General features: G+C 40.7%; 1 protein-coding gene and 1 long non-coding RNA gene across 2 annotated transcripts; one reads left to right on the top strand and one right to left on the bottom strand.

The window, feature by feature from the left end:
- Positions 1 to 3,367: 3,367 nt before the first annotated feature.
- On the bottom strand, positions 3,368 to 22,852 carry LOC116702311 (uncharacterized). Its single transcript, XR_004335122.1, has 3 exons — positions 22,840 to 22,852; positions 16,736 to 16,739; positions 3,368 to 3,453 (listed from the first exon to the last, which is right to left on the bottom strand). It is a non-coding gene; the product is annotated as an uncharacterized LOC116702311 (long non-coding RNA).
- hsd17b1 (hydroxysteroid (17-beta) dehydrogenase 1) lies at positions 18,673 to 21,916 on the top strand. The gene is made up of 6 exons (XM_032536475.1): positions 18,673 to 19,549; positions 19,827 to 19,988; positions 20,065 to 20,244; positions 20,399 to 20,492; positions 20,583 to 20,766; positions 21,329 to 21,916. Exons 1-6 carry the CDS (start codon positions 19,453 to 19,455, stop codon positions 21,482 to 21,484), a joined length of 873 nt encoding a protein of 290 aa, XP_032392366.1. The 5' UTR covers positions 18,673 to 19,452; the 3' UTR covers positions 21,485 to 21,916.
- Positions 22,853 to 23,195: the final 343 nt, after the last annotated feature.

Raw genomic sequence — 23,195 nt, 5'->3', positions numbered from 1 at the left:
CACACACACACACACACACACACACACACACACACACACACACACAGCATATCATCCCCAGCTGACAGTCAAAAGAACTGCTGGTTGAAGCTGTGGTTTTCTGCCTCCGTTTGCGCCTCGTGTAAAGGAGATCATATGAGACAGCGTGAGATGGTTGCCTTCTTTTAAAAGCATTGTTGCGCCCTGTAGCAGTGGGTAAAGAAGACTCATGTCATCAGTCATTAGCATCTAGGTCTAAAACTAACAATTAATGTCATTGTTGATTATTTTTTTTAGATTAAACATTTATTCATTAAGATTACATTTTTTTCAACTTATAATCATATTCCAGTAAACAGAGAAGAGCAGTTTTACGCATGCCTTATCAGTTATTTACTGACAGTTAACTTATTCATTTATTGTTTCAGCAATCCTGCCGTCATGAAAGTGGCCACATCACTTTCCTGAAGAAGGGAGAGACCCATACCAGCCTGTATTCCTCATGTTTCTAAATGAGGACACAAGTGTGTGTGCTCTGCCTCAAGGGAAGGAGTGATAAAAGGAAGGGATGATAGGATGACCGGTCCCTCTGTACTGGTTTTGTGGCCCATGGCTGAACACATTGCTAGTGTTTTGTCACATGCCCAACATAACTGTTATCTAGCAAACAGAGCAGGATTTGTCCAATTTTACCATACCAAAGCTAATTTTGTTGCCACAAACAGCAACTGATGTAAAAGAGACCTATTGAGAGTGGACATTCCTCAGGCCCTATCGAGTCATTAGTGTCCAGCGACAAGGTTACATAACCTGTAAGGCCTCCTCAAATTGTTACCTTAAATCTTAAGTGAGCCCACTCTAAAGCCTTGACCCTCTTTCTCTGCCAGCCTTCCCATTAAAGATGGGGTGAGAGTTCAGAGGAGCCACATAAGTGAGGGAGCTCTACCAGAGACCTAATGAAAACACATACCAGCAAATTAGCCTGCCAGCCTGCAGTTTAGTTAACATAAATATGAGAAGTTCAGCCGCGACCCGGGGAACTCAAACACTTTCCGAGCCACTGGGACAAAAAGGCCTTGTCATGACAGAGTCAGAAAACACGGCTCTTTTTTTTTTTTTTTTTTTAACAAGGCCCCAGTTGTAGAGTAACGACTGGGTCCGGTCCAAAAAAGTGTCCAAGATATGGATCCGATTGATAAAAGATTGATTTTGACAGTTTTAACCAGGGCACAAGGGTATGAGATAACGTTTCAACCTTTGAGTTTGTGGTTATGATAGTGACGTGCAGAGACGTTCATAAGCTGCTGAAGAGCCAAAGGAGGTAAAAGATTGTGGGTGGAGGTCGGACAAAAGCAAACCAGTGTTAAAGCAGTGACCATGGCAGGATCAGGGTAAGCGTACACTATTAAGCTCTCTTATAGCTCCCTTAGGCAAATGTGGTGGAGACAGTCTTCTGTCTACTTTTTTAAAGATGTCCTTTCTCTTCTTCCGTTTTGGTCGCTCACAATGTTTCTAAAAACAAAGGGAGAAAGAGGGTCTCATTATGTTAGTGTTTTTTTCCATGACTTTGTGACACTGTGCTGTTAAATTTGCTGCCCCTACTCCTTTATGAGTCTGCTTGGAGGCCTGTGCAGTTATGTTGAGATGCCCTACCCTGATAACATCTCAGACCTTTCCTTTCTGCTTTAATGACCACAATGAGCTGTTTCCACCCCTTGCTTATAACATGTATGCTATGACTGAGGAAGTATGCCATCATCATAAGCAAACATCTGACTGATGTCCATGTCACATGATGTTTTGAAGTAAACCAGCTCTCACAATGTTTTTAAATATTGTGTGTTGCTTCCGTTCCCCTTCTTTATCTCTAAAAGAGAACACCTAATGGCTGCTGACAGTAGCTCACACACAAGCAGCATTTCGTGAGAATGAAGAAGCCATCAATCTTTCTTGGGACATTTGCCTTGTTAACAAGACTACATTGGCAAAATTGCAAAATGCTGAATCCTTACAGAGCAAGATTGCAAGCTGTCTAAATTCTCTGTTTATGGTTCTTAGTTGTAAACCATTGTTTATGCAGAAAGAGGATCCCATGTAATGAATGGGTTCAGACTCAGGAGGGCTACTTGGTAATCTTACCTCAGTCGATAAGTGTTCCCTGCCTTCTTTGGTTGCTTACACTGGGCTTCATTACATATCTCATGTGTCATGTGTTGTGCAATTTGTAATTAACAAGTAACTGATGCTTTGGCAAAAAAAGTCTCTGCAACGGCAGACCCTAATTTGCTCGGGGAGATGGCGTGCACGTTACCACTTACAGGGTTAGGGAAGGCTAACAGTAGGGCGATGTAAGATATGATGTCATGCTTTCTTTATTTCTATAAATCATTTGTGCAGTTGTGTAATGGTGGTGAGCCCAAGTCACACACTGGTGTGATCTCTGATCTGTTTGTGGTGACCTCAGTGTTAAGCTGTCTGAACAGAACGGCAAAGGTCTGGCACCTCATAAAACCAAACAGCCCAATAGCTCCGGTTGATTTAAATGCACACCACCCATGTCTTAACCCTTTTTCTTTCCCCTACTACTGCTGGTATTTCTGCCACATCAACTGCTGTGTTTAACAAAAAGGAGAAACATCTCCTCTGTGAACTGGCAGAGAAGGATCAGTGGGTTCCCTAACACTGGTGCTGAAAGTCACTCACCTCAAGACTGCAGGATGACATACAGGGCTGACGCTCGAGTGGTATTAAAAGATAAGTTCCTAATCCTACAGGCAATAGAGAACAACACTGAAAGAGGGATGAAAAGAATAGGCTCGGGATATTACTGCCTTGTTTGTAATCTAAGGACAACACTTGACAAACAGGCCTGGAGCAGAAGCGGTGTGTGGCCTCATTGAGAATCTCAAATTGGATTTCAGTCAGTTGTTGCATTATTTTATGATGTGAAGTTAGCTATGGAGCCCGCCCCCCCATGATGTTTAGTCAATGGTTATGTTTGGGAATAAACATAGGATCTACCCGGTAATGTTCCTGTATATGCAGATGATTGGTGTTACAGTCTTTATCTGCATGCCTGCATATAGAGTCATCTTATTTTATGTATTTGTTTATTTCATCACCCCCATAATTTCAGCTTGATTTACTAAACTGTGGCTAATATCTACAACTAATCAAATTAATGTATTTAAAAACAGCCCTAATCCTAAAACCCATTGCAGGTTTAAGCCTCTGTTCCTGCATCCTGAAACCTTAAGTTAACATGTTTTTCAAATCCTCTCGATCTCAGTGGACCCTTATTTATCTCATGCCTCCAGGCTTACAAGGCTTTTGCCATGATTGCTTGGTACGGTAACCTGAACATCAGGGACAAAAAACCACCTCAGCCATATTGTAGAGGTGCCTGACAAGGTGATTGGTTTCCCACAGTCCCCCTTGATGGTTATCTTTGACCAGCAAGTACTTTGCAAGGCACTCCCCTCAGGTCGCAGATTTAGAGTACCTCGGTGCAAGAGCAATAGGAGTAAAAACTCCTTTGTTCCATGTGCATTAGCTCGGCTTAATTTGCCCTTGTAATGTACTACTTTACTACTACTTTTTTTTAAATGTTTTTTGGGTATAACATACAGACAACCTTTTTGTCCTCATGTCTTTGTATTGTCTATTTGTGTTTTTAGAATGTGTTTCTTTTTTATTTTTCACTCCTGACTGCATATCAAGTTTCTCATTTGGGATAATAAAGTGACTGAACTGACTGAACTGAACATATGATGTGCACCTCTGAGTGTGTAATCTGTCACAAATCAACCAAAAACAACAGCCATGTCTGACACCACGGGTGCTACAATCAGCAACGGGAGCAAGGTCAGCGCTCCTTCAGTGTGCTGATGTTTTCAAAGGGGCAACACTCCTAGTTTTGGTTCATCATCCCTGACCAGAACCCAATGGGGAAAAGCAACATGATGTTTAGGATAAATGCAACAGGTGGGAAACACTGAGGAAAAACACAGGAGTCTTCAAATTGCAGACTGACTGATTTCAGTGGAAAGCTTGAGTGTGTACTGCATAACTCCTCTTTGCCCACAAATGTGAAAGTGCCTGTTTTCACAGATTTTTTTTCCCCTCGATTGCAGCAACAGATTTTTTTTTTATTTCAAGCTCACACTGTGTGGGTTGGTGCAAAGTAGCATTACAGGAAGAGAAAGATAAGACAGAGAACAGAAAAAAAGCTGCACTCAGGTAGAGGCAACAGAAGAGACGTTTAGCCACATCCTGCCTTGCTTTCTGTCAATGTGACCTCCCAGATGGGAGCTATAGCTGGGAACTATAGCTGTGCGCACGTCTGCTAGACACTGTTTGCACGTAAAGGCAGTAATTGTGGTAAAGTGCTTATTTGCTTCAGGCAAAAAAAGTTAAAAAAAACAAAACAGCATCAACATGTTCAACACAGGCTGATGAATTAGTCAGACTTGTGCAAGTGATACTACAGCCATGCAGCACTGTGCTCATATAGGATAAAAAGGGTATTAGATCATCTTTTAATCCGTCTCAACAAAGTAAAGAATAGAGGCAGCATGTTGTTGAGCTCTGTCTCGATAACTCGATGAAGAACTCACCAAACAGCTCAACAAAGCATGTCTAGATCTGCCAAAATAGCTACATGCAGATTTAGATGTTACGCCACCCTAAAGGCCGTTGGGGTGTCGGCAATGATACACGCAGCCAGGCTTAACCATAGATAGACAGACCAACTTAGAAACTGAAAGGGCTTTCTCAGCTGTTGCTTCTGTCTCCGGTCTCCTTCCCCCCCTCACAGCCACATCATTGTCTCATTAATCCAACAACATAAAGCCTTTCACAGCTCAAGTCACTGTACAGTACATGCTTTATGCCTACATAATACCCACAATATTCAGATGATATCATGGGAGATTAAACACAACTTTTGGGAATTTTAAAAGCTGACACCTTCTTGGACCAGATGAAAAGTCCTGGCCAACACAGTCCTGCACTCGTGGCCATCCATCAGAAGCTTATCTGTGTGGGTTGGTTGCCAAAACAAATTACTGTTGTCTCAGTTGGGGCTTAATGACATGGGATAATAAACCTGCAATTGCAGTTTGACGGTAATAAACACAATTTCAACCCAAGATACAAAATGGTGGAAGGCATTTGGCTTTACACTTCTTTCTGAGCTGGTCAGATAAACCTGCAACTAGCAAGGCTAGGAAGAGTACTGTAAATGTCCCAAATGTGAATGACTGTAATAGAAGAAGACATGCCAGAGGGTAAAAGAAGGATGAGAGAAGGAAACAGATGAAATGGGGAAGCAGAGAAATCCATTTGGAATGTCTGACTCAGGAGAGAAATGGAAAAAATGTATTTTAATTGGCAAATGAGCAATCGGAGGTTAGAGGAGGTGGGATGGTTACTATTGAGAAATAGGATAGCGTTTGTCTTGCAGACAGAAGTACCAGTGAGAATAGACAACAGTGTTGAGAAACAAAGACAAATTAAAAAGGGGAATGAAGACAACAGAAAACCAAGCACTTGAAACAAAACACTCATTTGCTTACATTTCTATGCTATTTGTTGTGGCAGGCTCTTGCCAAGGGAATTTCCCGATCAACTTTTAAAAGTGGTTTTGTTTCATGAAAGGAAATATTCACCCACACGGTTATTGGAGAAGACAGACTGACAGACGATATATCTGGGAAGTAGTTATTTGTTTAGTTTTTTCTGTCAATGCACCTATAGTCTACATAAAACAACAAACCAGTGCTGCAGCTAACTGCATTAACATCACACTGGGTAACACAGCCCAGTGACTCCAGTAACAGCAGGTAGATGCAACCATATGTCATCTTAAGTATGGCAGGGGTCAAAGGTCGGCTTACTACTAATGATTACCTGCTGAAGCGTGCTGCTGCTTCTCTGTTTGTTTGCATTGCCGTGGTGACAGAATAACAAGCTGCACACACACACACACTTTCCATCAGTGTCATGCCAGCTTTTATCATCTTCTGGCCATGAGCTCAGAAATAAGTAAAAATATTTAATGTGAAGCAATATAAAAACTACTATCAAATAAAACACACAACTGGCCTGAGAGTTTCATGGCATCAAATCTTTTTCTTTCTTTCTCCGGAACGAATGTGTGTGTGTGTGTGTGTGTGTATGTGGGAGTAGGAGTGTGCTTTAAACCAAGTAGATCTTGAAAGAGGCTAACCTCTAGCCTTGTATCCATCCCACCACAAGGCCATCGGGGAGAGCTTTGTGGTTTTGGCCTCGTAAAAAATATACTAGGGTCAAGATTTTGTGAGGTAACAACCGCACAAGGTACAGCAGGTAACATGAGCTAAAAGGTCACAGGTTTGCATGATGTGTTCCACTGTTTTATTGTGTAACAAATATTCTACCCATTTACACTGCAGCATATAGAGCCAAAAGGTTTGTGCTTGAGTGTGTGTTTGCGCTTGAAGATGTGTGTTTTGTGTGTGCATGTTCCTGTGTATTTGCTGTATGCGTATGTATGTGTGTGTGGGTGTCTCTGTGTGTGTGTTTGCGTTGGTGTTGGTGTTTTGTGTTCGCCCACATGTAATCAGCAGGCAGCTTGCTCCTTCACTATGTGGTCCTTTGTGACTTGCATGAGGAATGAGGTGAGGGGAGGTTTGGGTTAAAAGGTCAGACAAAGGGAATAACCTTCTTTTTTGCTGCAACTGTCACACTTGGCCACTCTTTTATCCATGAACAGGTGCAGCATGTAATGCTGGAAAGCTGTCTTTTGTTTTTGTGTTTCAAAGAATAGTTTGACAATTTGTTACGTTTGCTTTCTGGCAGCTAGAGGAAGATTATGCCACTCTCACATCTGTCCATTACAACCAGTAGTCAGTTAGCTTAGCTTGTCACAAATACTGGCAACAGTGGGAAACAGCCCGGCTCTGGGTAAAGGTGACAATATAACTGGTTGTCTGGCAACTGCCCGGAGCCAAGAAACAGTCACTCATAGCACATTAAGTCTCATGAAACAGCTAATTATTGTTTTACATAACGTCTTATTTAACGATCTTGAGGTGAGCTGGCAGGTGGATTTCGTAACATTTGGACATTCATCGTGCTGAGCTACATTTACTGAGGATAGAGGAAATACAATTGGAAAGGATTTATGAGTACTGACATCAAGTGTTTAAAACGCAACATCAAGTGTCTAAAATGGAGAAAATGAACATGTTGAGTACGTTTCACAGCAGTATGCCCATTAGTTTATGATATTTATTGTGTATAAGTAGAGACTTGGTGTCATTGTAGCACAACAGGAGATGTGTATTGGCCACCAAAATCATTGGGAATTTCATGGAAAACAAGCCATAAGGTTATGACATATACCTGGAGGAGAATTTGGATCTTGACAGTGGTGGCATAAGGTTACGGGGGGCATAAAAATATAAGAATCCTCTTCTGGGGACCATGTAAAAACAAAACAAATTTCCAGGCCTAAAATATGTTTGCTGTGGATGAAAAAGTTCAACAACTACCTTTAACACAGAAGGAAAAAGAACATAAAAAACAACAATGATACCTGTGTTTCCTTACCTGTAAGACTCTGAGGCTGATTCACAGCTCAGAAGTCTATTTTCTCCACTTCCTGCAAGGCTTTAGCTTAAATAATGATGAGGAGGGTTTTTAGGCTATCGTCTTTCTATTTCACGGAAATCATTCATTTTATTTTGTGGCCCAGAAGCCTGCTACTGTTTTCCTGTGTTTTGTTCTCATTCACACAAACAAACACTTTTTCTACCTCAGTAAATCCAGAGGTCGCTTTAAAACTCCCATGAATTTAAACCAGAATCTGGCTCCTCATCCGCTCCCATAATTCTAGACACTTTTCCCACTTTCTTCAGTTCTTTTTACCCTTTCAAGACCTCCCAAGAAGACACCTAGACGTAAGTGTATGCACTCATATGTGTGTGTGTTTCCACAAGCTTAGCACATAAGGACCCCACCGCTATGACTTATAGCTCAAGTTGTCAGCCAATTATTCATGCGTTCCTTCAGGCCTCTGTGTAAAAACTGCCTTCTTCATCACCCCCGTCAGCCTTTCAGCTGATCACATTAAAAAAAAGTGTCCCAAAGTCGCTAATGAATCCACCATTTCTCAACATGCTTTACTCCAGTAATCTAATTTTTCAAAGGAAGGAATTTGTTTGGTTGCTTCTTAACAAAAGTGAACATTTTACACTCCGGTTCTACAAACTTGTGAGGGTGGAAACAGAATGTGTCAAAGTAAAATAATTTCTCTTTAACTGATATGTAAAGAGTTGAAAGGTGTCCGGCTTCCAGTAGTCCCCGGCTTCTTCCTCAATCTGAATGGGACCATAAAACACTCTGGCAGGAATTCAGAGTTAGCCGCCCTCCAGCCCAATGTCTGTGGCCACACTGAGGGCGTGTCTCCACTTTGATGGAGCAGTCGCCCTAGACAGGACTTCCTCTAATTTGAAACCCTGAAACCCCTAAAATAAAGTCAAGGGTAAGCACCATCTGTTTGGCATAATCTCCCTTATCAATTCAAACAACTTGTCTGAGGATATGACTTTGGTACATGTGAATCTTTGAAACTGGAGTTGGATTTTTAACAAATCCTACACATCTTTATCCTCATTCATAGCCTAGAATTTATTATAGACAGGGCCTCTTGTGTTAACAGACACTGAATCCCTCCTTTGTCTCTCATCCTGGTCTATTGAGTGGAGTGTCTGTTGGAGAGAGGACCATCCTCACTGTAGGATGGGGTTATTTGCTTCTTTGCTACCAATCGCCTCTCTGGCCATAACTCTGAGCTCAGCGAGCTCGTTTCTCACACCTCTCACTCCAGCTGGGGGAGAGGAAGCGACTTTGTCTGCGACTGCAGCTGTCGAGCTGTTGTGTCTAGTGAGCATTGCAATGGAAATGTGTAGGGACGGCAAGAATGCAGCACCAAGATGCTGGATCTCGAGGAATCCCCCTGATGACGTCAGGCCGGCCCAGTGGAATCTGCTGCCACATCAATGTTAACCCAGAGGCTAGACTCAGACTCCAGCACTGAAGGCAGATGAAGCATTTGCAGACTACAGATCACTTTATTGTTTAAATAAAGAACAACCTCAGAGTCTTCTTTTATACAAAAATCAACTGGTATGTGAGCAGTAGCCTTAAAGACATTTCACATGTCTGTGCTATCATCACAAAGCTGTCTAAATAAGGTTCTTGTTCAAAGATATATCCTCATTTTACTAAATTGGTTGATACGAGTTTTGTAGTAATGGTAGGTTTTAAAATCACACACAGGAAACAAAAAAACCTCCCATACAAAGAAGAATAGCCCAATCTAGTCTGACATCTTTCATGGCAGAGATCTCCTGCACCTTTGATGTCCTGTCACCTTTGTCTGGAGAATAATGTTAATAAGGAGAACAGCACATGTCCACTGCAGCATGTGATCCGAAGCAATGATCAAAGACCCTGGAGACAGATCAGTCGTACGATCAGGCTGAGTCCACTGTGAGACTCAGACAGGGAAGACAATTTATGACTCATTTTAATTCGATGATCTTAAGGATGAGGCCCAGAAGTTTTTCTTCAAGACAACATGGATTAAAAATTAAGTTTATCTCTATGGAAGCTGTGTTTGTCAGTATAAGACTACATCCTGCCATAAATTGCTTCGTCTTTGTTCATGTTTGCTAAAGACTTAAAGGTCCTATGACATGCTGCTTTTTGTATGCTTTTATATAGACCTTAGTGGTCCCCTAATACTGTATCTGAATCCTCTTTCCAGAAATTCAGCCTTGGTGCAGAATTACAGCCCCTAGAGCCAGTCCCACAATGAGCTTTCCTTAGTATTTGCCCTTTCTGAGTCTGTAGCTGTTGAGGAGGAGTGGGGGGGGCTTTAATTGCTTATTCTCACTTTTAACTTGAGAAACTCATGACACTTTAGTAATGACTAACTCGGTTACTAACAGGCTGTTTAATTAGCTAGTTAGAAATGTTGGTAAATCCAAAGTGTCATTTGACCAGGTCACTCTTTCAGTTTTTATTCTTTCCTCTTCCGTTAATCTTTACCCTACCTCAAATCTATCTTGTGACCTTATGGAGGGGCCAGAACTGTAGTTTGGGAACCACTAGAAAAAACTATATAAAGTATGTTGAACTAACTCCACCTGGATCAGATAAAATGCTGCTTATGCCAGACAAGTCTTGTACTTTTGATACATTTTGCAGGTAATACTTTTGTACTTTTACTTAAAATTTTGAATGCAGAGCGTTGACTTGTAATGGAGTATGAAGCATTACACTGATTTGTTAACCTCTCAAGTAGGGATCAAGCAACAGGTGTTACAGTAATTGACAGCACAGTTCACTGTGAGGGTGTGGAGGACCTGAACACCACCCATGCTTTCAGACACACTAATCCTGCCACCTGTCTGAAACGAACTGTAAACAAGGAAGGAATGGGAAGGTGAGTTCATGACACCTTGATGAACAGAAACTAAAGATGAGCTGGAATGTTAGTGAGAGTCAAACTGGCCCGTCAGCCCAGTATAATGTCCATATTAGGCTGTAATGTCATGGCATTCCTTACATGCCCGTCATGAATATTGCCATGCATGTCCCTCCTGAATATTAGTTGAATATCTTGGGTTGGAGAAGCCATCTTATACAAACAGCAGCTAATAATCATGCGCTTGGGCATCTCTCCTCCTCCTGCTGCCGACATTATCTGCTTTCTCCACAGAAGTTGGCTTTCTGAAACCCAAATTATAGACCAAAAAAGCTCTTATATAATAATTAGTAAGTATGATAAATTGTCAGCAAAAATGTTCGCCCACAGATACAGCTGAGTGATCTGCTCGTGTTGGAGGACTTCTACCCGGAGAATCACGAAGCACAGCACATTTCCCAGAGATTTCTATTGACCTTTGCTCTGCCATCTCATAAATTCAAGACAGATCAACTGTCTACGAGCAACATGTCACTGTGACCCACGATATCCCTGTCAAAATGTACCTTAGCCTTTAACTCTCCTTCTAATCACTTTGAAACATGACATCACATGGGCAGAGTAATAGTACAAGAAGATGAAGACAGATCTAAATTAGCAATAAACTGAATGTCCACTGACATGGCGACATAGGGAGTGATGTGTGATTAGCACGTAGCACCATTTACAGTAAGCACAAGCACACTTAAATCACTTGGCTCCTGGCCTTAGTCATTTTATGTGAAATGATGTTGAGAGGTGATAAGACCCAGATGGTCCTTGGGAATGTTTTTTATCAGGCTGGGACATTGTGTAGGAAAAGTACATTTACATAATCTACAATTTAGAGAAAAACCTCCCTGTGATACATAACTCTCTCTTGTGATAACGGAGCCAAAAAGTGTTTTAGATTTCAAGAGGCATATTCTTCTTCTTTAATTTGACATTTTTATGAGCACTTATGGTATTTTTTCTTTTTCTTGTACTAGGTCTATAATGTGGCAATCAAATAATGCAATAAATGGAAATTTGAATGTTTTTAACACTACATAGCTGGGAAGTGGCTTCAAAGACCCAGGTTCTTTTTTTTTTAATTTAAAAATATTTTTTCAAAAATAAAAAAATTAAGTAATTAACAGTGTTTCCTCCAGAGGGGACTGTCAAAAAGTTAACCACTACGGTCAGAAACATTGTGCCAAAATGTGAACAATAATGCCGCTGTCAGCAGGCTTATTTGCCAATGTTAGCTACCAACTGTACCTTGAAACCTTCCTGCAAATGGATGGTACCGGTGTTTTAACGTCACGCAAAACACAGAGTGAACATTACTAGCATAATTTTCATGTTGGTTTTAAGCGGTATGCACCCCCCCTAACCTGGAAAATGGTTTTAAAACAGTAGCTAACGTTATACAGCGTCTCCCGCAGCGGGGAGGCAGAGTGACCACAGCGTTCGCTAACGTTAGCTTCTTGTCTCAACTGGGGTCTGACAAACAGTAAATTCCTCAAATTCAGTGTCCACAATACTATATTCCAATTAACTGTAGCTGTCATATTTCACGGGACCCAAGTGGGTGCAGATTTCATGTCGCAGCTTTGCCTAAGGTTGAGTGACAAATAGCACTCGTCTTGTTGTTTACTTTGCCGTTACTTCGCGAGTGATGAAGTCCTGTTACTGTTCTAGTTAATCAGCCTCAAAGGGGACAGAGAGCGGATGACAGTTCGCTTGAGTTCAGTAGAGCAGATGGCTCTGCCGATTTGTGTAATTATGACTTTTCATAAACAGCTGAAGGAGTGGTGGTGCGCGGTGTACATAGCGGAAACCCTGTTGTGCGTCTGCCCTATTTCTGATACCATGGCGGCAGAAATTTGACCTTGGCGGGCTACCATCAACATGTCAACATAGAGGAAACACTGATTAAAATGTCTTAAACTAACACTATGTAACTTCTGTTCAAACGTAGTGTGACAGTAGCAAAAGTACAAAGGAGTAGTTTAGTCAGAGATTTGACGTTTCATCATCAGAAGTAACTGCAATTTTCCATTTGAACTACAGCAACATACAGAGCAATATGTACGGTGATGTATTGCCACATGAAATAGAAATGTGTTTATTTCACCAGCTGTTCTAATTTAAATTGACAGGAAGTACAAAAGGAAGTGGAACAGAAAAACAAACACCACAGAAAGCAAACATGTCACCAAGATAATCTAACCACTTGGATTTATGGGAGACATTTGAGGAGTTTTATATTAGTTTTTACTGCAGGGCAAGGCTATCTCTGCTTCACTTTTTTTTAAATGTAGCTTGAACAAAAAATGTTTGGGAATCAACCAATGAGAAGAGTCTGAAAAAAACAATGACAAACCAGAACAGGTATGTTAGAAATGAAGACAGGTTACATTTCTTCTATTCAGGCATTCGAGAGAAGTATTTGTTAAAGTAATAACAAGGATTAACTCTCAACTGTGGGACACACTGGACAACATGTGCTAAGAGCATATGACAAAGGGTGCTGAGGAAATATGATCCTTTAATAGCGACTACATTTGGCATGCTTACATGCCACAGGTGTAAAATCTTATGTCATTGGGCTATTTGCTCCTGGGAACTGAACGTTCAGGCAGTGATTATGTAACTGAGGTATGGGCTGGCAAAATGTGTGGCATTCTCATAATCTTATAAGGTGATAGTTATTGACAAACCCTCTGCCAAGGGCCCACTGCAGCTTCATCCAGCTTATGCAAGCTAATGAAATAGGTGGGGTAGCCACAGAAAAGCCACAGAAAACGAAAGAAAACAGTATCAATGCAGAGTCTGAGACAAGTACCAGGACAAGACTTCATTATTCAGGTCTGAGCACTGTATATCTCAACTGCAGGGCACCTTGATCTCCTTGTACAAACTATGTGCATTTGGGGAAGTAGGTTTGCTAAGCATGTGCACATGAGAGCACAGGAAAGAGCTTCAGAAAAACATATGGCCGCACAATGCAAGTGAAAATGTTTGTGTGCAATTTGTGGTGTTTATGCTTGTGGGAACGTCTGTAGAGGACGTCTGCTGTCATGCATGCTTACACAACACTTCATGTTATGTCTACACAGAACAGTGTGTCCAGAGTCAGCTGTAAACAGAGTGTATCCAGGTAACCAGGTGGTGGGTGGAGTGCACCACGGATTTCATCAGTATCAGTTAGAAGGCAAGAAGGTGCATGGACAAACATTAATTAGAAATGATTCAGACAAAGAGAGAGAGAAAGAGACTGAATGGAGAAAGAGAGTGAGAAAAAAGACTGAAGAGAGAGAGAGAGACAAGAAAGAAAGAGAACAAGACTGAAGAGAGGATGAGAGACTGAAGAGAGAGAGAGAGATAGAAAGAGAGAGAGAGAAAGAGAGAGAGAAGAGAGAGAGATAGAAAGTAATTTGCCGTGAGAACTGTACCGAGTAATGGTGGTAGTGCTAAAACATGCCTGCATTTACTGCCGAGAAGTGTTTTAATATGATAGCGGGTGAATACCAGCATGGCTGAGTCACATGCCGTGCCCCGACACACCACCCATCACTTTATTTCACCACATCACAGGTGAGGCACTGATGCATGGAGTGCTTGGCATTCTGCACCTGGAGCAAGAGACAGAAAGCCAAGAAAGAAAAGATTAAACACTGGAATGTGTGCTGTTGGACAGTTTTACTGTTAAGAAAAAAATGTAAGATTTACATTTATTTTGAGTTTATTGTTTAATGGCCTCATGCTTTACATTCAACCATTGACCTGTTTAAGCTGCCCAGTGCAACCACATTTGTGTTTATTTTTCCCAGCCAGACCAGGGATTTTTTCCCAGCAAACCTCTACTGATGAGATCTGCACTTTGACAGTCTAAACGTTTTCATGCATGTTATCTAACCAGCTGGATCTCGCAACGGACCAAGGCTCCGGTACATTGCTCAGATACGTTTGTGCCTGTTGACCGAACCAAAGTCACCAAGATGGTGCAGGTGCAGGGGGAATGCAGTCACACTGGAAGTGTCCTGCGCTGACCTCCAGCTTAAGCCATGACGAAGGCTTCAAGTGCTCGGAGCTAAAAACAGGTTAGTTCTAGTCCCAGGACGGACTTGAGTGCCTGCAGGCGGAGAAAAAAGACCAGAAACAGGATGTCCCCAAACAGAGAGAAAGAATGCCTCCAGTGGTTGTGGGGACATTTCCCATGACACAATCCCCGCTACTTCCTGGAGCTCTGAGCTTTTGTATACAAACCGTTCCTGTGGAATGCAAAACCCGCAAGTCAGGCAGTGGCCCTGAGGGTTACAGCTGACGTAAAGCCTCATGTCCAGCAGGCAACCTTGACCCCTGCATCCCGTATATGTCAAAACTCTGGAAAAATAATGTGTATGAAATATGATGCCCTAATCCTAACCTAAGTGACCTCTGACCTTTGCTCTTGGATAGAAGTTTAACCAGACCCCTCCGTTGGGCCCGAAGAAAGACTGTGATGTTCTTGCACTTAAAATATTAATGAATATAAAGCACATTAAATTGTGGTCTTGCAGCTTTGTCTTTAATAATGCTTTCAGACAGGATGCGTTTGTCTCTTTCCGAACCCTTGTGTTGTCTTCCCGTCGACCATGAACTCGTCCATCCACGTCAAAAGTGAATTCGAATTTTTGGTGTTTTTTCCACCATTTTGGGCCCTTTTTTATGCTTTTGACACTTTAAAAAAGTTTTTGTCACTTTTATAAACGTTTCATTTTTAAATTCATGGTCAATAAACCCAACTTATATAACTTTATGTCTATATATCTGTTTTGAGTTAAAAAAGCAGAAATGATGAATTATTTTGACTAATAGCTAAGATCAAAGGATGTTGACTAACTCACAGACTGGTTTATGTTTAAGTTTAGGCAGGATACTGTTTTAAAACCCTTTAAACATGTTTATAAAATTGAATAAAACACCCAAAATTCAATAAAAGTAATCATTCATTTTACGTGCAAAGATTGTTGCATGGGTTCCATACAATGTACATCCATGCAGCCATGCTATTTTGGGCATTCGGTTCAAAGAAACCCATATTTATGACTTTGAAAAAGGGTCAAATTTGACCCGAGGACAACAAGGGTTAAGAATGTAAGTTGGATGTAAGTACAACTCTAAAATAATCAGCTAATAATCATAAAAGGGTTGAGCTAGTTGTATTAAAACGGTTTCAGCAGATTCTATTCTGTAGATTAGAAATTTAAAATGTGTTGATTCTACCTCTGTGTCCATGTGTTCCAAACCGTTTATACTTTCCACACATCCTCTCCTGTTTCAGCCATGATGATTTTACCAGCGAGCCCCACTCCCCCTATATTGCCTCGTGAAAAATGCACTGTGCATTTCTCAGGCTCTCTCTTTACCGTTTAATGAAGTAAACCTGCCATCCGTCGTCATAACGGTCGGAGCCACATCTTTCATCAGTTGGTTGTTTATAAGTAGACATATAAAGTTATAGCTCCTTGTTTTTTTTGTTTTTTTTATCATCCTAGACTAAATTCTCAGAGGAGGGAGTTCTTTCAATTGCTCACTCTGCTCCCAGTTGTCCTGTAGACTGTAGATGGGTTTTACAGGGGAATCTATTTTTACCATATATTCCTGCAACATTTAACATATGTGCACTGTATCCAACACACAAGCTAAAAATCTTTCTCAAACGTTGACAGTTTTTGTTAAAAATGTACAGTTACAGTGAGCAAAGAGCTACATGCATGCATGCATACGATAGAGAAATAGAAGAGAGACCATGTCTCCAGGCAATTTATCTAATGTGTATCTATCGTGTGTTGAGAAGAGAGGCAAGAAAAGGTCACAGACACAGTAACTCTACCTAATCGGATGCAGACACATTGCTTTAACTGTAAAATTCATCAAGTCTAGACCAAAGCAGTCAAACGGTGGTTTTGCAAAGTGAAACAAAACCTCTCAGATAGAGGGATACATTTGATGTCAGAGGAATGTTGGGGAATGAACTCATTAGCATGGAGACAACACCAGACAAAAATACCAGTCAACATATTACATTTATCTCTTCTAAGGACAGTGGTATGTTTTACTGGCCAAAAAGACAGATGATAAAAGTCACACTATCTCAAAAAAGTGGTTATAGATTGTCAGGGTTGCTTGTCTCATAGATGTATAAAATAATGGATATTATGCATATCATAATGTAAACTGTTTTATCTTGTCCCTGAAAAGTGAGGCAACATATCTGAGAAAAGATCTGCATTATTCAGTTCAGCTGAAGCACCTTCAGAAAAAACTTTGTTGTCAGGTATAGCGTGACATTTCAGCCCCACAACATCCACCGCAACACGTCTTCAGCTCTTTCACTTCTGCTCATCACTCTCACATGGGACATCCTGTCGAGGACATCTGCTTCTGCTGCCACTCAGTGAGTTACTACAAACCTTGTATTGTGTCATTGCACAATGCACTCATCACATGTGTCTCCTGCCCTGGAATAGCACAGCCCAATGCTTGGGCTGTCCTCCACAGGGTGGGCACATGAATGGACTGACACCAAGGAGCTGTTATGCTTTTCCTCCTGAAGATGTAGCAGATACCTCCTTTGCTGTTGGCACTGCAGAAACAAAGTGCAGACCCCATGACTGCTCCGTCTCATGCATTTCCAACCACTTCCAACAAACACTCTACTTGTTTTCTCCCCAAAATGTCACAAAGACACACAGCTGTGCACGGGGTAAGGTCTTCACCCTGTTTACTCTTGGGTGCTGTGGGCCAATCTTGTCTAGGAGATGTTTTAAAGACTTTTCCAGACCACTGGGCACCTCTACTCAGCCTTTTCTTTGTAATTACTGGACCATAGGTACGTGTAACAGCAGGATGGATTCAGAGACGGACGATGGGCAGCCCATGTAGCAGTGCTGGACCGTGCACGGTTGACTTTTTTTTTTACTGGCATGCAAGTTAAAGCATTTTGCACACACATAACATGTGCTTCATCACTTCTTCTACAAGAACAGTGCCAATGCAACATGCACACATGCATGTGGCAAAGTATGTAAGTAGTAGTAGTTTGCTTTTAGTAAAATTTAAAAAATGGACGCAAACAGGAAACCATTAAACATCTCAAACTTAAAAAATGTCTAAGGTCAAGGAGTCCAAGATTGCAAACATGATTGACAGTCCATATTTCAAAGAGGTTCAAAGACTGCTGTTATCTGTCCCACATACTCTGGGACAGCAGCCAAGCTGATGCCATATCAAGGGGAGGAACGCAACAAAATGGCAGGAAATTCCTACTTGCTTCGCTCCTATTAGCAGAATAGATTTTTTCAAATGTGCTGAAATGTTGCACAACAGATGCAAAGTTGTTTTGACTGGTCAGAAACTCAGCTGTAGGAAAATGCACATGGGTTGGAATCTAGTTAAAATGCAGAAAGAACAACAAGGCACAAAAGAGGAAGAAGAGTAGATAGGAGAGGACCGTGACACAGAATAAAGTCCTATTACATATTCTTACATTTCCTAAGAATAAGTGACATGTATTTTACAGAATTCATCCAAACCACTATGTGCACTATGCCCAGTGTTTGTTGACAGCGTATAAAAAGTAGAGGCTATGTTCATAACTGTTACACATGTTCTGACAGATAAATTCGTTGCCACATAGTGAAAACTCATTCACATGCACATAATGATCTTGTAATCACAAAACGTATTTTCCAGTCACTGCTCAGAAATTGCATGATGGATTACTTACCACTGTGAATAACAGGCGTTTTTGGACCTGGGCTGGGGCTGGAATGTTGTGCTTTATAATAGCCTAAGTTTCCTCTAAGTTTCCTCTCCGTGAAACCACATTGTATTTGAAGAATTGCAATGCTTTAAGCCTTGTGATCACAGATGACAAAACGCATTAAGATTGAATTGGATATTGAAAAATCTCTTAGCTAAACATTTGAGTCTCCTGAAACTTGAAAATGATTAGCAAGTCTTTACTTTTCTAATTTTTGAGCATGAAAGCAATCCAAGGAAGAGTATGTGAGGACAATAATCTAAACTCAAAGGTCCACTTACAGCTTTTTTTTTCATCAGCTACGGAAGACTGTGAGATGTGGTTTTAAGCTCAGAAAATATGACACATTTAAAGAATATTATAGGCGTCAGTTAAACTCTCTGTTAGACATAACATAAAATAACAATTTCCCTCAACACAAGCTTGGGACAAGGACACAGGGTCTCCAAATTCAGAGACCTTCTGAGAACAGCACTTAGCAATTTCCCTCGTCCATCCCTTGAACTCAAAGCCATTGTGCTGCTCTCTGGCTATTCTCAGCCTCATTGTCTTGCAGTAATGTGGCCAATGGAGCAGCCAGAGATTAGTCTTACTGATATTATGTTTTGCTGCCATCTGGTGCAAATTTGTTGTGCAATTCACAGGATAAACAGGTACTGCATGGCAGAGCTAACTAGAGCACTGTTGTGTTCAAAAGCCATTTTAATTGAAATAAATAGGGCACCCCACCCCACATCAGTTACAGAAAGATTTGTATATACACATCCAAAATATATGTAATATAAATTTACACCATTAATCATGTATGTCATTGGAAGTATAAACAACTCTGTGCAACCCCAACACACACAAACACAGTAATGTTTCCCACATGTCTGTCTCAATAGAAATAAATCAACTATACTAACAAGGACATGTGAAAAACTGGGAGGACTCCAGGTGGCCGATAACAGAAAGATGTTTAGGATTGACTGGCCTTGTGATAGCAAAATATGTGGCATCAGAAGATGAGCTTTTACAAGCCTCCATCTTATAATGAAAACAAACTTTATTTATATTGCACCTTTCAAAACACAGTTACAGAGTTCTTCAGAATAAAAACAGAACATTCACCTTCATGCTGTAGCTGCTCTCTGTTGAAGCAGACAGTTAGAGAGACTCCATGGACAAGAAGGTAGTGCTGATCACAGGCTGCTCCTCTGGGATCGGTCTTAGCCTGGCCGTCCGGCTAGCCTCTGATCCCAACAAAACATTCAAAGGTAACCACAGCGGACACACTTTTCTATTGTATGCCTTAAGTGCCTTTCTTAGAGAGTTTACACTGGGTCAAGAACTGTTGATGTTAATGGTCTTCTAAGCCCACAGCATATACTGTTGTACTGTATGCTCTGTATGTGATACTGGACTTAACAAATGACTTGTTACTGCAGCCAGAAATATTCTGCAACACATGTGAGATTTGTTTAAAAAAAACCTTTAAAAGCTATGTGAAAAAACTTTAACAAGACATGCCACTTAGTGCTGATTTCTGTTTAGTGTATGCCACGATGAGAAACCTGGCGAAGAAAGAGCGTCTTTTAGAGTGTGTGAAAAGCCTGCACAAGGATACCTTGGACATACTCCAAATGGATGTGACCAGCCGGCAGTCCATCCTGGATGCGAGGGAAAGGGTTGTGGAGAAACGAGTGGACATTCTGGGTATGCTCTTGTGTCAGTGTGTTCCCTTAAGATTGTGATTTCCGTGTGTTAATGGGCTTACCCTTGCTACTCACAGTGTCTAATGCTGGTGTGGGTTTGATGGGGCCGCTGGAGGTAATGTCCTTAGACTCGATGAGGCAGATTCTGGAGGTCAATCTCCTCGGTACCATCCAGACCATCCAGGCTTTCCTGCCGGAGATGAAGGCTCAAGGCCAGGGCCGGATTCTGGTCACCGGGAGCACTGGAGGGCTTCAAGGTGAGACAAGCACACGCATGAGGAATCACTGAACGTCAACAGTGTTCCACGTGTGCAGTTTTTCTAATGATTAATAGGCAATCGTGTTGATGCTTTCTGCCATGCGGAAAAATTGCCAAAATAAGCCGTCTTCATGCTTCATGCTCTCGTACAGGTCTCCCCTTTAATGAGGTGTACTGTGCCAGTAAATTTGCAATAGAGGGAGCATGTGAGAGTTTGGCTGTCCTGCTGCAACACTTCAATATCCAGTGAGTTTGAATCTTTTCCTGCATCTTGTTTCCTTAGTTTAGAGGCTGTTAGCTGGAAACTGTAAATGTTGATTATGCTTCATCCTGCAGTGTGAGTCTCATTGAGTGTGGCCCAGTCAACACTGACTTTCTGGTCAACCTGCAGAAGGCAGAGCTCGGGGATGTATGTCTCCAACAGGTCGATGCTCACACTCTCAGCCTTTATGAAAAATACCTGCACCACTGTGGCTCCGTTTTCCAAAACGCAGCCCAGGACACTGAGGACATTGTAAAGGTATGATGATAAGATATATATATATATATACCTACATACATACATAATATATATATATATATATATATATATGTATATGTCAGCAGCAACGTGTCACCTTCATCTGATCCATATTAGCTGGTAAATGATCCATCTTGCGGTTTGTCTGAGTGTGGTGGGGCTGCACTTAGAACAGTGGAACATATACATATGAAATGAATGCTCATGATATACGATACACAGGTAAAGAGGAATCTGTCCAGCAGGATTCAGCTCCACCTCATCCAACTACAACATTGTACAATAACATACTGCATGTAACATTAATTATCATCAAATAGTAAAAACAGGAGCCAGTCTCCATATTGAGAACTTTTACTTGTTTACTTTTTCTTCTATTTTGACTTGATTTTCACCTACGTAAAATAATCTATTTATAATCTATTTTTACTTGTAATTGTATCTTTGTATACACTTCATCAGAATACTGAAATAGGTTGAGTTTAACACAACAAACTGACAGTATTTAGTGTCAACATACGAGCCCTTCCACGTCTGTGATGTGTTTGTTTTTGTCTCCAAGGTATTTCTGGATGCCATCCAGTCACCCAGCCCTGCATTCAGATACTTCACCAGCGGTATCGTGCCACCTCTCACCAGACTAAAGATCACAGAGCCAGATGGCCTGCGGTACATCAGTGCTTTGAGCAAAACCATGTTCTCAGCTGAGGAACAATAATTTTGCCTTGTTTTCAACCAAGCCAATACTTTATCATATTTGTCTTTATGTTCTTTAAGTGAATACCTTCGCTCATTCGGTTTTGATATAATGAATAAAGTTGACACACTGTGACTCACTGTGGTTTCTTAACTGGAAAGGGCAGTTCGTTCAGTTTTTTTTTTTTTTTAGAAGAGTTCACAGTGACTCCATGTTTCTATTTTTGGATGTCACTTATCAAAAAGTACATTCCTTATCACAGTATAAAGAAAAAAAAAACATTTTCTTTTTGGTGGAGAACTATTTGATGAGGTAATGTGTTTTCAGAGACACAACAGCTTTTACAATCCAGTCATTTGATAGTGTTCTTACCACACGTTGGCATAGTTTCACAGGGATCCGTGTGCTATATGACAGTTTCCCATCACATTGTTAAATGTGAAACACTCCCAAGAATTTAATTGAACATTAATTCATGATATTATATGTTGTATATCTTTACTAGTATTTGTGGAACTGTCTGCCTTAAATTGCCCCTTGAGGGATAAATGAATATATTCTTCAAATTGAACTGAAAGGAGTTTGAGTGATACCTGTAATACACTCACTGCAGATTGTATTGGTGTACCTTACTTACTTTCTGCTCTCTTGCTATCCATAATATAGTTCAAGTGTCACACGGAGTCTGTTATAAGTAACACAAGAAATCATTGTTTTTATTAGCTATGTATTTATGGAAATGTCATATTAATTATCAGGAGATAAAGTATTTTGTTGAAGTGCAACAAGCACTTTTATTAAAAGAAAAAGTAGAGATAAAAAATAACTGGTAGTTTAAACTGGAAACATCCTTTCACCTAGAAATGGATTCTCTCTTAGTCCTCCGAACATGTTGCCACACACAAAACATACAGTATGTTATATATTCTGTGGCAGTCTGGACATGTGACTTTTTAATCCTCATGGGCCTTTAGTGGAGAATTTAGCATGCAGTGATCTTTAACTCTTTGACAAATTGAGCAATATCTACTTTGTCAGGTTGTGTACTTGGGATGACATCTACTATGCAGACACACAGATAAGCTCGTTGGCTTATTGAAAGGGTTGTCAATGATTAATACATCTTTTAATAAAGCATGTGAACCGAAATCTCATATTCAGTGATATAATGCATTGACTTCATGACTCCTGACAACAAATTGCAAAAACAGACAAAAAGAAAATCCTAGTTGTTACCGAAAGCCTACCTTTCTATTTCGATAGAAATCTAAAAGAGGTCATTTAAAAGCTATGAAAAGTTAAGAAATGTCTTTCTGAATTGTAATAGTAAAATGTAAGGAGAAAGTTTAAGTGTCTCAGTTGGGCTTTTGAATCACTAAACTGTACAAAGAGGGATCAAAGACTGAACATGAGCCAGCTGAAACAGCATCAATCCCCTGTGTAATTGTGGGATCAGGCTAGGGACCAAGTGTATATTCTCTTATATTCTGAGACAGGCAAGTTTGACTCAGCTTCTTTAATCCCTCCCTGATCAAATGCCCTAATTCCAGTCTGAAGATCCTGAAATGGATCCTGCACTTCCAGTCACCGCACAGCCACTTAATGCTGCAGCACCCCATTTATCCTTCTATCATAGTTTATTTTAATTTAGTCAATGTATTAGTTTGGGCTACTGATTAGTTATATGTTGCTCTGCTTTAAATATTACTACAGTTATTTGGAATGTTGTTAG

The sequence above is a fragment of the Etheostoma spectabile genome, chromosome 15 (genome assembly GCF_008692095.1).
Source record: "Etheostoma spectabile isolate EspeVRDwgs_2016 chromosome 15, UIUC_Espe_1.0, whole genome shotgun sequence".
In the NCBI taxonomy this organism is placed as follows: Eukaryota; Metazoa; Chordata; class Actinopteri; order Perciformes; family Percidae; genus Etheostoma; species Etheostoma spectabile.
Note: the sequence above shows the minus strand (reverse complement) of the source record. Positions and strands in the feature narration are given on the sequence as shown.

Bases quoted from the DNA above. Each gene is read 5' to 3' on its own strand.
- hsd17b1 (XM_032536475.1), top strand. From the start codon at position 19,453: ATGGACAAGAAGGTAGTGCTGATCACAGGCTGCTCCTCTGGGATCGGT. The intron at 19,989-20,064 runs GTATGCTCTTGT...TGCTACTCACAG, and splicing joins GAAACGAGTGGACATTCTGG to TGTCTAATGCTGGTGTGGGT. The intron at 20,767-21,328 runs GTATGATGATAA...TTTGTCTCCAAG, and splicing joins ACACTGAGGACATTGTAAAG to GTATTTCTGGATGCCATCCA.